Here is a 15,680-nt window from a genome sequence, read left to right on the forward strand (position 1 = left end):
AAGCAAAGTAATCAGCTTAGGGCACGAGGAGAGAAGGCAGGACTCCAAATCTCCTTTGAGACAAAAGAATTCATAACAAACATCAAACCGGTGCCCACAGAGCTACAGTCGGGATAAGGAAAAATCAAGTGAGCAGAAAAGTTTAACTGCCAGGGAGAGTGGATAGAACACAATGTCTCTGAGAAAAAAGCCTTCGCATCAGGTATGAACAAAATGGAAAGGGCATACCAGCTAACTAACGGTGTCTACAACAAAGGGTCAACGTCCTTCAATGTGAAGTTGAGGTACTACTGCAGTGGCACACAACCGCAGGTCTTACATGCTGCGGAATATCTCACAATGGATTGGAAAGGCCTGACTGAAAAACTGGACACAAAAGAGAGAAAGATTTTGATAATCTCGGACCCTGTCAAAAGAAAATGGTGAATACAGAAGGCGGTACAGTCATGAACTAAACAATTACGTGGAGAAGATAACAGTCATCATCTGGAAAAGAAAGGATCACATTTTATGGACCCACGACGCGACTGAACCCTCCCAAACTAGTCTGTCTGTCTGTTAGGTCATCAGCCCAGAGGCTGGTTGGATCCTCAAATAGCACCACCAAAGGCAATGCAGTTATAGAAAAACTACAAAAACCAATGGCAGAGCCAAATGAGGTGTACTAGGTAAGATGAGGAGTGAGGTAGTTTGCCATTGCTTTCTTCACTGGACCAGAAGGTGCTACTGCAGCATGACTGATCCTATGAGCAACACCTTTCATAACACTCAGACATTAGTAGTGCTCCAAATGTCATTACTCAGCACCACCCATACCCCAGCAGCTTCCATATTGTCACAGCCATGGATGAGACTGGGACTTCGGTGGAAGCTACACTTTGCTCTGGCCTGTGCCAAGAGACGGATACAAAAATACTGTATCCATCAAGAAATGGCAACAGGCGGTCCAAACTAGTCTATCGGATCAATAACTACTTCCAGGACAAGAAAATCAAAGGGGCCTAATTCTATGAGTTAGAAAGAGATCTTGAAGAACTAGGGATCACATGTAATGGCATCCTACAGTGTGCCCCATTCAAGAAGTAACTGCAAGCACCCCATGGTTTCCAGGAAAAGCCAAAACTAAAAACAAGAAAGCTTGAACACAAGGGGTCCATAACTGGCTGAAATGAGATGAATGAATGAATGAATGAATGATGATGATGATGATGATGATGATGATAATAATAATAATAATAATAATAATAATAATAATAACAACAATAAAGTAGTAATATTAATAACAACAACTTAAGGAGTCAGATAAGACAAACGTTAATTGCAAGATAATGAAGATTATGATGATGATGATGATGATAATAGCATGTGGCCTCCAGAGAGGCCTGGTGTAAGTCTTTTGACTTGATGCCCATGGGCGACCTGCACGTGTGTGAGGATAGGGAATTATCTAGGATCAGAAAGATCACCACCACGAAAAAGAGCAGGTCGATCTGAAGAGCATAAACCCAGAGAGACTGGCATCTAAAATACTAATTCTTCAGGAGAAATAGTACACCCATCGCTGCTGGTTAACAGAGATGCACAAAGATCTATGTGAAAATAATACAAAACCAGTAGAAATTCAAGACAGACTTATTTCTTGAAAGAAAGTTGTGGAACTGAGAGATAACTTCAGAAACAACCTCATTAACCACATAATACATCTTGGTGGCAAAATGACAGAGAAGAAGCCTGAGGCGAGCATGTTAAAACAAATTGTTACTCTGTAAACTGAAAGAAGAACATAAGAGAAGTCAAAGAGAAGAGGGAGCTGTTAAAATAAATGGAACGTAGGAAAATCAAATTTACAAGATATGCCATTAGGATCACCAATATATCTGAAGGCAAAGTACTAGGGAAGAAAAGAACAGGTTGGTCTAGAAAAAATACTTGGACGAGATCTAGGGGAAAAAAATGGGATTTAGAAGTTACGTGATGATGGAAAGAGCAGAGCAAGATAGAGATGAATGGTTGTATCACCAAGGCATTGCCTTCAGGAAACAAATGAATGAGGCCTGAAAAAAAAACGTTGCACAGGTCACGTATTCTTAGCTCACAGCTGGATCCAACAATGAAAATCCATCCATCTTCATTATAGATTGTTATGCCTATCAGTGTTCAGTCTGCGAGCCTCTGTGATTTAACTCAATGCCTCTACAACTTTCTTAGCTCTGTAGCCTTATCCTCTTATCTTTTAAATCTTTAGAAACAGAGTCTCTCTCCACTTCTCTTACCCTCCAAGACCGAGTCCTTTATTCTAGTGGGTAATCTATCCTCCTCCATTCGCTTCACATGAGCACACCACCAAAGCCGGTTTATGCATACAGCTTCATGCACAGAGTTCATTTCCAACTTAGCCTTTATCACGTCATTCCAAGTACCCTGCTGCCATTGTTCCCACCCATTTGTACCAGCAATCATCCTCGCTACATTCATGGCTGTTACTTCTAATAAGATATCAGAGTCCACCCAGCTTTCACTCACGTACAGCAAAGTTGGTCGGAAAACAAACCGGTGTAAAAATCGTTTCGTCTGTGTCCTGACTTCCTTCTTACAGAATACTACTGATCATAACTGCAAGCTCGGTGCATTAGCTTTGCTGCACCTTGATTCAATCTCACTCACTATATTACCAACCTGGGAGAATGCACATCCTAAATGATTGAAATGATCTACCTATTCCAGTTTGGAATTCCCAACCTGTCATTCAATTCTTTTAGGTTTCTTCCCTACTGATACCACTTTATTCTTGGAAAGGCTAATTTTCATTTGATACTCACTGCACCTATTTTCAAGTTCTAAGATATTAGATTCCAGGATTTCAGCACAATCTGCCAATAAGACCAAGTCATCACCATAGGCCAGACTGCTTACCACATTTCCACCTAACTGAATCCCTCCCTGCCACTTTATACCTTTCAGGAGATGATCCACGTGTTCGGCTCTTTGGCTGAATGGTTGATGTAATGGTCTTCAGTTCAGAGGGCCCTGGGTTGAATTGCCAGTTGGGTTGGAGATTTTAAGCATGCCTGGTTAATTCCTCCAGCTGGGGTCTGAGTGTTAGTGTTCGCCTTAATGCTCAGCTTCATTTACATATAACCGCACAGAAACAAGCAATGGTGAATACAGCCCTCCACACAGGGTTGACGTCAGGAAAGGTATCCAGCCGTAAAACTAGACAAAATCTATACTACGAAATGCTGACCACATGTAGTTGGGAAAAGGCTGGGGGGAATCCATATGTACTATGAACAGTAAAGTAGGAGGTAGGGACCCTCTTTGGAGGCAGCCCTACACAGGGAGTGGCACCCTTTCCTCTGTGCTGTGTGAATCTCCCAGAGCACACTGACCCGGTGTGAAACATCTGGTAATGGTCCCAGCTCAGGGTTACGAGTGAAGACCTCAACGGCAGATTTCGGTAAGGTAGAGACAGTGGAAGAAGCAGCCCTGGACTCAGGGATAAATAGGAGTACAATCTACAGGAGCTTCAGGCAGATGAGGCTCTTTAGGAGGGCTGATAGTCCCTTCGTGGAGGTAATAGCACAAAAGTCCATCTAGCATCATCTGCACTCCATGTTAGGGGCAACCTGAAAAAAATCCAGGCAGTAGATATAAAATGCCAATGCGAGTGATGAGCCCATCATTCTAACAGACTATAACATGACAGAGTGAGTCGAGGACTCAGGAACGGTTAGGGTGTTCCCCAAAATGATGCGCAGTTCCTGTTGGTCTCGTCCTCGGAGAATGGTGAAAAATAGAAAACTGTGGATGTCTTTGATTCACAACCCGACCCAGAACACTGGAAACGGGAATTGAAGAAGTTGAAAGATTACAGCCTAGTTTAACTCCAGCAACTACTTTAAACCAAGAACTCATTTTACCATCAATTTTCACTGTGGCTCGATTGTCAAAAAAAAAAAAAAATCCCAAACCGACCCTGCAGTCCCCACATTCTTATTCCCAGCCCAACGTCAAGGTAGGAAAAGAACAAGAGTTGGCTAAGGAAGGATGGATAGGATACACGAAAGCGAGGAGCCTGGCACAAGTGGAACCAATACCAGATTCAGCTAGGGGTTGCCAACGCATGCTCCAAAGTTCACAGCCCCTGATCCTAGCCCATCAGGGCTGTAGAACCATTGAGGGGAGGACGGAGGAGGGAGTAAATAACCTACTCCTGATTCCACACTTCCTTACCAAGGCCAATGTATTTTCTCTTTGTACTCTGTCATATTGCCTTATTTAGATCTATGTAAACATATCTAAGCAAAACTATTTATTCCTCTCAAAACACTTTTTGATTATTTGACAAAAATATGGTCTGACAATCTCTCTATGGTCTAAAACTGCATTGATTTTCATCATTTTAATTCCCACTATTGATCTTTCCTTAAAATGTAAAAGAAAATTAAATATTCTTAAACCATTTTTTGTAACATTGCCTCATGAACACATCACATTACACTACAGCATTCAGTTGACAAAAAAGAATGAAAAATGCAATCCATAAACATGCTCAAAATATACCACAAACAATGATTTTTCTTTGCAAATTAAATATAATACACCAAACAGATGGAACAGATAACCGAAAAGCAAAGTAAGATTGTCTTAGAAACTGACATGAGGAAGAAAGCAAATCTCACAGGAGAGAAGAAACAATCAACAACAAATGGCACAATACATTTTTTTTTAACTTATGTGAAGGCATGCTTTGGAGATAAAGTATTATACACAGTAAGTTTCAGGAAGAGTCTGTATCAGGCAGCAGTTCAAAGAACTTTGGTGAATTCTTCTAACGAAACCCTGTATATTGATGTCTCCTTGCAAACTGAATTTAAAAACTTTTTCCTTTGCAAAAAGCAAAGGATCATAAATATGTCTCTCGGTCATCACCATCAAGCAACGGCTGCTAATTTCAGATGACGACCAACCATAAGACATAGCCTGCACGGTTGCTAGGTAATACTGTCTGGCCATCCATCCATCCCTTACATCATAGCCTGTACGGTTGCTAGGATTACACTTCCATAATGCACATTTTCAGATTACCCCCAGGCATAAGACATATTTTTATATATATATTTTTTAAAAAAGATATACAATAATAGATACAGCAGAAGCTGAAAAATGTTCCAACCATGGAGGCATTTTTAAGATTTGTAGGTGCTGAGGGAGAAAACTTCAGTTTATTTTATGACTAATGTTCTATGACATATTTCTAATGAACTGCTCCTTCCAATTTTCTGTAAGCATATAAAAATACTTCCTATTGATAAAAAAAAAAAAAAAAAAAAAAAAAAAAAAAAAAAAAAAAAAAAAAAAAAAAAAAAAACAACAACAACACTGAGCACTGTCACTGATTTTGGTATAGTGACTTAGGAGCACTGGAACAAAACCAAATAAATTCACTTTTGCTGCATTCATGTTTTTGTGGTTTGGGGAGGAGTTTTGGGTGAAATACATATGATACCACAAACACATTCAATCAAAATCAAACTGGGCGAACTGGCAGTTAGGGGTGCGCAGCTGTGAGTTTTCATTTGGGAGATAGTGAGTTCGAACCTCACAGTTGGCAGTCCCGAATATGCTAATCCATGGTTTCCCATTTTCATACCAAGCATATGCTGGGGCTGTACCTTAATTAAGACCATGGCCTCTTCCTTCCCACTCCTAGCCCTTTCCTATCCCACCATTGCCATAAGACCTATCTGTGTTGGTGTGTCGTAAAGCAACTCGTAAAGAAAAAATCAAAACATGCTAAAGTTGTTTGAATTGCAACAGTTGATCACAAACCGATAAATCCAGCAAAGCTGCTTCAACAAGAAACCAGACTGATTCCATTCTGATAAATAAGAGCTTAAGAAATTCCATTAATAGTGTCACCACATATCCAGGTGCAGACATTCCCTCGGATCATAATTCACTGGTAGCTAATGTACGAGTCCATCTACAGATCTTTTTTTTTTTTTTTTTTTTTTACATCGCACTGACACAGAAAGATTTTATGGTAACAATGGAATAGGAAAGGCCTCGGAGCAGGAAGGAAACGGCCGTGGCCTAAATTAAAGTATAGCCCCAGCATTTGCCTGGTGTGATAATGGGAAACGATGGGAAACCATCTTCAGGGCTGTTGACAGCGGGGTTCAAACCCTCTATCTCCCGGATGCAAGCTCACAGCTAAAATTTTCCCTTTTCCAGCGCCTGCCAGGTTGGGGTGTTAATGGTATAACATCACTCATTTTTAGACTGTTGTTACGATAGGGTTGCCAATCCCAGTATCAGTACTAAATACTGCTTATTGTAAAAGTGGTGAAACTTGGGAGAAAAAAGTCCCTTTAACAAAACAAACAAGACCAATAATTGTGAAACAGCAAATGAATTATGAAATCAACTTAAAGGTCAGACTAAAGTACTTCTTCAAAATAATGTACACTAAGAAGAAAAATAAAAATGGATGATAAATTATATTCTTGAACTAATGGAACGACGAAGGTTAGTGAAGAATGATGAAAAGGATTACAGAAAATTAAATTACCACATAAAGAAAGAAACGTGCTGCTAAAGAGGACTGGATGAAATAACAATGCATGGGAATGGAAGTATTACAGTTTAACCATGAACTGTTAAATATATACCGTAAGTGGCAAGTTCATTGGTCACCAGATGGCTCACTGTATGCAGGAGGTGACGACACCATCTAAGCTTCAATTAAGATGTTCCTTGACCCACTGGAGAAGTCTTCCTCGTGAACAGTCGACATTCTCTTCTGAACACATGGAGCCTAAGTTCTCTGCGAAACGCAAAGAGTTTTACCTTGTTTTTTTGACACAGCATAAGCCCAAAAGCCTATATCATGTCTACAAGTATGGGTCGTGAAAACATCAATGTTAACTTTATTATTGTTTATTACATTCTGTAATATAGGCTTTGTTTGGTTTATTGGTTTTTGTTCCGATGCTCCTCAGTAACATAGTTCTGTTTTCATACCCCATGTAATGAGTTATTCTTCATAATAAGTTTCTAATAACTGTACTATTCATTTATGCTAATATATGCATAGCTTCAACAAAGCAGATTCCTCTTAGTTTGAAGAGTAGGATCTATCTTCTATACAAATGAAGTTTAATTTTTCCCTGTACATTACCATAATGATCATTTTCCTGAAATAAAAATAAATATAAAGATAAATATAAAAATCTCAGACACCATTGTTTTATTTTCTGTATATATACATGCATGCCACACGAATACAGAAGAGAAGACCTTCATGAAATTGTCAAACTGTCATAAACAGAAAGCTAGGATAACACAAGAGTTCTACTACATTCAAACACTAAGATTCAGGTACAGTAGAAACCTGTTTATCCAGTTCAAATGATAATGGGATTCAATTTGAATGACTGAAAAATCCAGATAATCCAGAAAATTCTTTAGTAACATAAATAAAATAAATTATACATATTTTACTGCACATCTTATGTACTTTTTCAACACTGTTAAAAGTACAGATGGAAAACGTCCAGATGGTCTGACTTTAGTCCCCATGGAACAAAGGCAGATCTCTCCCGCGGGATCCCACATGTGTTGATACTTCAGCACCATCTTATTTGCCTCACACATGCAAGGCTGCCAGTTCTGCTGCGGAATTGGCCGTGCACAATAAAAGGACAAAAAATAGAGCAGTGACAAAACTACATCTTCGGGGCATTCGCAGTCGAAACGATGGAGATGTGAGGTCAAGAGGCTAAAAATCTTATTTCAGATATTGGCAAACAATTATTTGCAATTATTGGAGACTCTTCTTCAACGGAACTCCTGAGGCAGTGGATAGTAATTGCTATCCAGCGAGGAAATGCTGTCAGCGTTATGGGCTCGTTTCCAATTAACGCTCCACTGGACAAAAGTTTTCTATCTTACTTCTTAGACTTTTGAGCTGGAGCAAAAATCTTGTTTGAATTATTTCTGTACTATTTGTAAAGATATAGCTAAACATAACAATAAATGGAATACAGTATAAATTCTACTTCATTTAGAGTACTCAACTAGCGTTAGGTTGAATGGAGAATCCCACCTTCCAATACTTATTTGTTTTTATTGCTAGTCTATGTAATTACGTAACTTAATCCAGTTTATATTATTTAAATTATTAAAAAGTACATGTTTCATTCCTAATGTGGAAAATCTTCAGCTAAAAAAGGATTTAAAAATGTGCATAAACAAAATAAAAAACACTTATGATGATGATGATGATGATGATGATGATAAGATAAAATGTTCCTTCATGTTGGGTTAAAACCTCAACAAGTCAAATGTCCGAGTTTGAGATAAAATATCTGGCGTAAGGGATCTTCTTTCTTCAAAAGCTGGAGAAGTATGTACTTTTAATATCTTGAGGATAGACTTAAAATGTAAAATTTAAAATATGATGATCGGGGGAAACTCCTAAAGAATAACCAAAGTTGAGGTTGATTTTATGTTCCACATTAGGAATGAAACATGTACTTTTAAAATAATGTAATTAGATTTTAAGCTGGATTATGTTACGTCATTACACAGACTAGCAATAAAAACAAACAAGTATTGGAAGGTGGGATTCTCCATTCAACCTAATCTTGGTTGAGTTGACGCCAATACGGGGCAAAAATGAGATTTATAAATTTAGAGTACTGTTAATAATTTCAGTTAAGCCTGTGAGTTTCTTTTGTTTCAGCTTTAAGTGATGCTCACATGTTGCCTAGTCTCGCAAATGCTTCACCACCATTTAAGTCAGTGCCGTGTCACGTTGCTCTTTTTTAAGTATACTGACACATTTTTCAAGGATCGTTCTGAATGAAAAGCGCTCTCTTGGCTATATAATTGTGTCGTCAAATTACCATCAATTTCTACATTATAATTTGTTGAGTAAGCAGCAATAATGTCTTTGTCTCATTTGGAAGTCTACATCATTGTTGCATTGCTTCCACCGGCTGAAGTCATTGATCCCTACACAAGCAGAACCTTCTGTTCCCTGGAACATTATAAAAAATTCTGAAGGGAGGAAAAAAAAATTCAACAACCTACCGCCCTTATGGGCCTTGGCCTACCAAGCAACCAATGCTCAACCCGTCTATGTTTTTCATCATTTAAGTTTTTAAACACAATTGTAAACGATACTGTAATTTAAGTATCATTCACATAAATCTCCTTACCCCCCCCCCCCCATCTTCCATTTCATTTAAAGCATCTAGAACAATAGTTTTTAGATTCCCATGGGATATAGTTTTAAGATCCAATGTGCTTGCTTTTAAATGTTATCATCTAAGATTTATTATATACAGCTGAAGATGACCACTAAGTGGTCGAAACATGTACTGTGTTTGTTAATGTATTTTTAAGTTTGCCAAAGGCAAAAGAAATAAAGTATCGATTAGGTGGCCTTTTAGATTAATTTGTTGATTATACTCATCGATACGGCCATGAAGTGGACAGCTTGCAATACGAAGGCTGAGTAGACGTCAAACCAGCCCTTATATTCAGGTAAAACTCCCTGACTTGGCTGGGAATCGAACCCTGGACCTCTGGGTGAGAGACAGAAATGCTACCCCTAGATCGTGGTGCCAGCATCAACAAATTCTCAAGAGCTAACCTAATCGTCTTACAATGAAATTTATAAGTTTAATATAAATTTATAAGTTCATTAATCTTATATTAAAAAAGATCATTTTTAAGGATGAATTTAATGTAGAAATATTACCTACATAATCAGTCTGGATAAACTGCAAATAAACAGGGTTCTACTGTATAATAAGAGGAAACTCTTACTCCAATGATGTCTGTTATTGAACCATCTGTAACTCAGCTCTTTGATTCTGTAAAATAAACCTGAGTGATGCTGGAAAAATTAGACATGCCAAAACATGTCCAGAAGAGTCATGCAAAGAAATGAAGAAGCGAACAAACAGTAGCAAATACTGACAAACATGAGCAAACAACTAATTACATTCTATTTTTAACGTGACAGATTCAACAGTAAAACAGGCATGATCAAGTGTTAGAAACCATTCACTAGACAAAAGAAAGAAGATGGAAATTAGAATTTCATAGCAACAAGCATTACAAAGTGCAACAGAGTGAAAAATAGGAATTCAGCCACAGTCACCAGACAAGAAATTAAAAGCATGTCACACTGTGTTTTCCAGATAAACACAAACCCCAAACATATATAAATAATGTTTTGATTTCATAAATATTCTTCTTTAAAAAAAATTACACCCTAAATGGGTATGAGTATTCAATGCCCTTCAAATGGTGATGGATCTAAAGTATGTAACACTGCTAATTAAAAACAAATCTTAGCTCCAAAATGTTAGTTTCACAGCAAGAGTTTAAATTTTAATATCATTTTATATTAATTACATCTGGTTCTATTAACAGAATAGGTAAGATACATTAGAAATAAATCATCTGTCCTCTAGTGAAGGTGACGAAGGTCCGGAATACATAATTTACAGAACAAAAAAATTAGTAGCCTATATAAAATAACAAAGTTATACTTAAAGACTTTTGCTGGAAAATTCATTGTTAGCCAGAGATTACGATCTCGGATATAAATGAAACTGATAATTTGCAGAGAATCTTTTACGATTCATTTTCACATTTTGGACAACCCACTGACCAACAGGAATATTATACATCCTGAGCCTGTCAGGCCCCGCGGTGTAGGGGAAAACGCGTCTGCCTGTCACCCGGCGGCCCAGGGTTCAATTCCCGGCTGGGTCAGGGATTTTTTAATTGTAATGATTAATATCCCTGGCCTGGGGACTGGGTGTTTGTGACATCCTTAATCTTCCTTTCCTCACACACAACATTCCACACCACCGCCATTCCAATTATAGGCAGGTTCATACAATATGGTGCCAGTAGAGGCAAAAGATCAACATGGGTTGACGCCCCGAACAAATAGCATTAAAAAAAAAAAATCCTGAGCCTGGTGTAAGTCCCTTTCAAAGCAAAGGGTAGGACCTAACACCATCGTTTTATTTTTCTTTCTTATTGATGATGTTTAAAGGGGCCTAACAGCTAGGTCATTGAACCTCATGGTATGACGTGAATGAAACGAAAATCAAAAATGTATCCACTGACTAGAATCTAAAACGAATGATGATAAAAAATGATCATGAAACAAAATAATCAATGGATCCAATTTACAATGTCTTATTTACTGGGAAGATACTCATGATCTAAATGGGCCCAAAATCCAGGTCACTGGCCCCTCATAATGGTACTAATCACTGGTAAAGCAGAACCATGGTGTTCCTCTTATAGTGATACTAATCACAGGTAACATAGCCTCATGGTGTTTCTCGCATGTGGTACTAATCACAGGCAATGTACACCCGTGATATGTTATCCACACTGGCACCACTCACAGGCAACGCAGCCCCATGGTGTTCCTCATAAAGCGGGACTAACCAAGGGCGGTGGTATTCCCGTGGTGTTCCTCATTTAGTGGAACTAATCACAGGCTGCGTATACTCATGGTATTGCTCACAAAGAGGTACTAATCATAGCAACGTAGACCCACGATGTATCACACATTATGGAAATGCCCATAGGCAACACAAACCCATGGTGTTCCTCACATAATGGTACTATTACTCTCAGGCAACGCAGACCCATGGTTTTAGGTCACGTAGTGGTATTAATCCAGGTGCCAGCCAAACCCATGGCGTTTCTCACTTAGCGGCAGTAACCACAGGCGACATAGACCCATGGTATTTCTCATAAAGTGGTACCACTCATAGGTAACGCAGACCCATTCTGAACCGGCCGGTGGAGTACACACGATGACCATTATCACAAACAACGCCCAGACCTGTAGTGTTTCTCGCAAAATGGTACTGCTCCTATGTAACGTAGACCCATGGGTTTCCTTGCAAGGTGGTACTAGTCGCCATTAATGTCGACCCATGGTGTTCTGCATGTAATGGTCTTAATCACAAGTAATCACATGGTTCTCATGTCATCATTCCTTGGTTGCCCCTTTTAGTAGCTTCTTACAACAGGCAGGGGATACCGTACATGTATTCTTCGTCTGCGCCCCTCACCCACAAAGGGTTCTTTCTTCATGATGGCTATGATGTCCACTCTTCTTCTTGAGTCATCAGTAGAGATGCAGTGAACGTCTTTGTGCACCTCCCATCCAGCTGCCTCAGGCTTCAATGGTGACGACTGTTATGCAGTAATTTGGTGCACTTGTAAAACTGCAACACATGTCCAAGCATTTCAGTCTTGTTGTAACTTACCTTACTGCGTTCAGGTTGCACGACATTTTTATAGCATTGAAATGGTGTATGGCTTTTACTACCGGGAATGTCCGAGGACAGGTTGGTTTGCCAGGTGCAGGTCTTTTGATTTGACGCCTGTAGGCAATCTTTGCATTGTGATAGAGATGAAATGATGATGAAGATGACACGTACACCCAGCTCCCGTGCCAGCAAAATTAACCAATGATGGTCAAAATTCCTGATCCTGTCGGGAATCGAACCCAGGACCCCTGTGACCAAAGGCCAGCATGTATGTATTCGGATGAAAATAAAGATGACTTGCGAGACATCAAGGAGCCGTGAAATTCACTATGGGGATTATGGGGACACAGACATAATCTCAACCACATTATACCAGAACAGGAAACGATAGAAATTTCCGAACATACCAACAATTTTGTGTCTGTTGCTATTTTTTGATAGACACTGTATTTTTACATCTGTCTCTTGGCACAAGCCAGAGCAAAATGCAACTTCCACCAAAGTCTTGGTCTCTTTTTATGGCTGTAACAGTGTGGAAGCTGCTGTGGTATTGGTGGTGCTAAGTAATGATATTCAGAGCAAGAATAATGCACCTGGGTGATATGAAAGGAGCCACTCATAGGACCGGTCGTACTGCGACAGTACTTTCTGGCACAGTGAGGAAAGTAATGGCAAACTACATCCCTCTTCATTTTGTCTACAGGGTGGGCCACACTCAATTAGACAGCTTCTGTTTCTTCTTTCGTTTTACCCTCTTTGGGATATGCTGAATCAATCATAGCTGTGTGTTGTTCTTTTCTTAATGCCCAGTATTTCTTCATTCTTTCTGATCTTCGTATCCTCTCGTCTTCCGAGATAATAGGTTTGGCTTTTAATGTAGATTTGTCTTGGAACCTTATATTTTCGTCTTTAGTTATAACTTCAGTTGTTCGATCGAACAGTGAATTTTCTGTCATTTTTAATTCTACTAGGCCGTCTTCAGTTTTTTTAAACCAGTTGGGTTTTCTTTTGCGGTTACGGAAGATGTCAAGGATTTGTTTGGTTAATCTATTAGAGTTCATTCTGAGAAGATGACCGTAAAAAGTATCCTTTCTCACATAGTAGCTGAGAGTTTTTAAATTTTCTTGCAGAGTATATGTATATTATCCTGACCTTTTGGTCCTAGGATCTTTCTTAACATTTTCCTCTTTTAGATTGAATTTCTCCATCTGGCCTTTGAAATTCATCACTGTTTTATAACGTTTAATTTTAGACCCCCCATGAAAGGGATATCTTGTTGTATGTATCTTTTGTTAGATGGAAAGTCAGTTCAAGTTTATTTTTCCTGGATGCCATTGCTTTACATTCCACAGCATTCCAACTAATCCATTCTCGGATATATTTGAATTCTTTTACTATTTCAATCTTTTGTTTTTGGACTTTGAGGTAGTTATGTTGGTGTTTGTTATTTGTCGTGATTTTGTTTATTATAAATAATTGATTTTTCACAATGGTGGTCGACCTGAGCACTATCCAAGTCAACACAGGCTTGCAGATGCAAAGGAACATTTTCACACGCCTTTCTAAACATGTTCACCAGAATATTATTGAACTCTTGAACAATCACCTCATGCAGATGTTGCATGCCGTCGATGGGAATAACGTACACATGGTCTTTGATGTAACCCCAAAGGACAGAGTCTGGTGGAGATATGTCAGGTGATCGGGTTGGCTACTCCACATGCCCTTAATGGCTAATCCAGCACTGAGGAAAAACTTCATGCAAGAACAGCCGAACAATGTTGGTGAAGTGTGATGTAGCACCATCTTGCTGCCACAGCAGTTCATCGAAGTTCTGTTTCCTATGAAGTTCTGGGATTACACTTTTTCTCAGCAACTTTAGGTAGGTTTTCCCCCATGATGTTACCTTCAAGGAAGAACGGGCCAATCAGTCCTTTGTATGCCATCCCCCACCACCACCATAACCATCACTCCCGGGGACTGGAAATCATTCACTAGTAGCAATGGGGTTCTCTGGCCACAAAATGCAGTTGTGTCTGCTGACTGATTCTAATGTGTGAAATGTGGCCTCATCAGTCCAGACAATGTTCCAGATACCTACTGTCAGGTGTAACTTTAGGCTGCTCCTCAGGAGTACAGATGCCTTTTGCAACTGCTTCTCTGAAGTACAGAGGTTGCCAACAGGAGAAAGTTCTTCCATTTTATCTGCTGTTGGGACTGATGTCCTCTTCCACCATTTAAGCCGCTGACCACATTCTCCTTTTCGGTGAATTTATGTGTCATTACATACACAAAAGGCTTCACCTGGCCTCCAAAGAGAGGCTTCTTCGCCCGTAGCTGTCGGTCTTCCCTTTGCGTGTCAAGTTTGGTATTGGCCCCTTGACTCTCGGCTGGACAGTCGCAAGTAGTAGCATCTACTGTCACATATGGTAGCAGGATGATCCTGGAGGTGCAAAAGTGCCATAAATGCCCCAATCTGGCAGGAACTTGATAAGGGAAAAGGATGATGATGATGATGATGATGATGATGATGATTATGATTATGATATAGATCAATTCCAAAATGAATTAATTAATTTCAATATAAAGGTAATACAGAGAACTTTTCTCTATATTGATTAGAAACACCACCCAAGAAAAACATAAAACACTGTTGACACATGAAACTATATTGAAAAAGGGAAATCAAATTCAATCCATGAATATTTGAGGGTTTGTTTTATCTGGAGCACATCACATCTCACTTACATGTCTACTTCTTCTGTGTAGCCTGCTGCATCCTCAAACATGTTGCACTTAAGCACCTCAGGGGCCAGGTAGCCCGGCGTGCCACACAGGTCTGCAGCCATACCAAGCAAATAACAATGGGACTAATGAAACTCTAAACACATCATTCCAGTTTTATGATGATTTCATTCAAAAAGCATTTAAAGAACAAGCTCTAATCAGCAAGTCAAAGATTTGGGGGATGACAGAAGATGTAAAATGCTACAACTATTGCCAATGAACCAATTCAGAAGAGATACAATTTGACTATAAGCAATCTACGTACGCCATCTAGAAATTAAGTTTCCTTTTTTCTTTTCTTGTAAACGTATTTAGCTGGGAAATATGAGCATGCACGACAAATCTATGAGGTAGGAATCATATACCGGCCGGACAAGTCCCACCTGGTGTCAGTAGCGCAGCAGCAGTTACTCAAAATGGCGGCTCGTATTCTTTCTCTCGCTGCCTGTGAGGTTCGGTCTGTGATAACGTTTCTACGGAAATTGCGATGGGCCATTCAAAACAAGAGGCGTGGAATGCTCAGTGCAGGTGTTGTGCTGATCCACGGCAATGTTTGGCGCTCAGCAA

At 39.3% G+C, this 15,680-nt stretch overlaps 2 protein-coding genes across 3 annotated transcripts in view; one reads left to right on the top strand and one right to left on the bottom strand.

Moving 5' to 3' along the window:
- LOC137503105 (uncharacterized) overlaps window positions 1–15,680 on the top strand; it is a 229,468-nt gene that overhangs the window by 99,465 nt on the left and 114,323 nt on the right. The window lies entirely within an intron of this gene.
- Window positions 1–15,680, bottom strand: part of PhKgamma (phosphorylase kinase gamma) — a 98,937-nt gene that overhangs the window by 51,743 nt on the left and 31,514 nt on the right. For both annotated transcript variants that reach the window (XM_067159230.2, XM_067159228.2), the window contains exon 5: window positions 15,075–15,165. In XM_067159230.2, coding sequence (XP_067015331.2) covers window positions 15,075–15,165 — 91 coding nt within the window. The remainder of the gene's footprint in view (window positions 1–15,074; window positions 15,166–15,680) is intronic.

Source organism: Anabrus simplex, chromosome X (assembly GCF_040414725.1).
Source record: "Anabrus simplex isolate iqAnaSimp1 chromosome X, ASM4041472v1, whole genome shotgun sequence".
NCBI classification, from domain to species: Eukaryota; Metazoa; Arthropoda; class Insecta; order Orthoptera; family Tettigoniidae; genus Anabrus; species Anabrus simplex.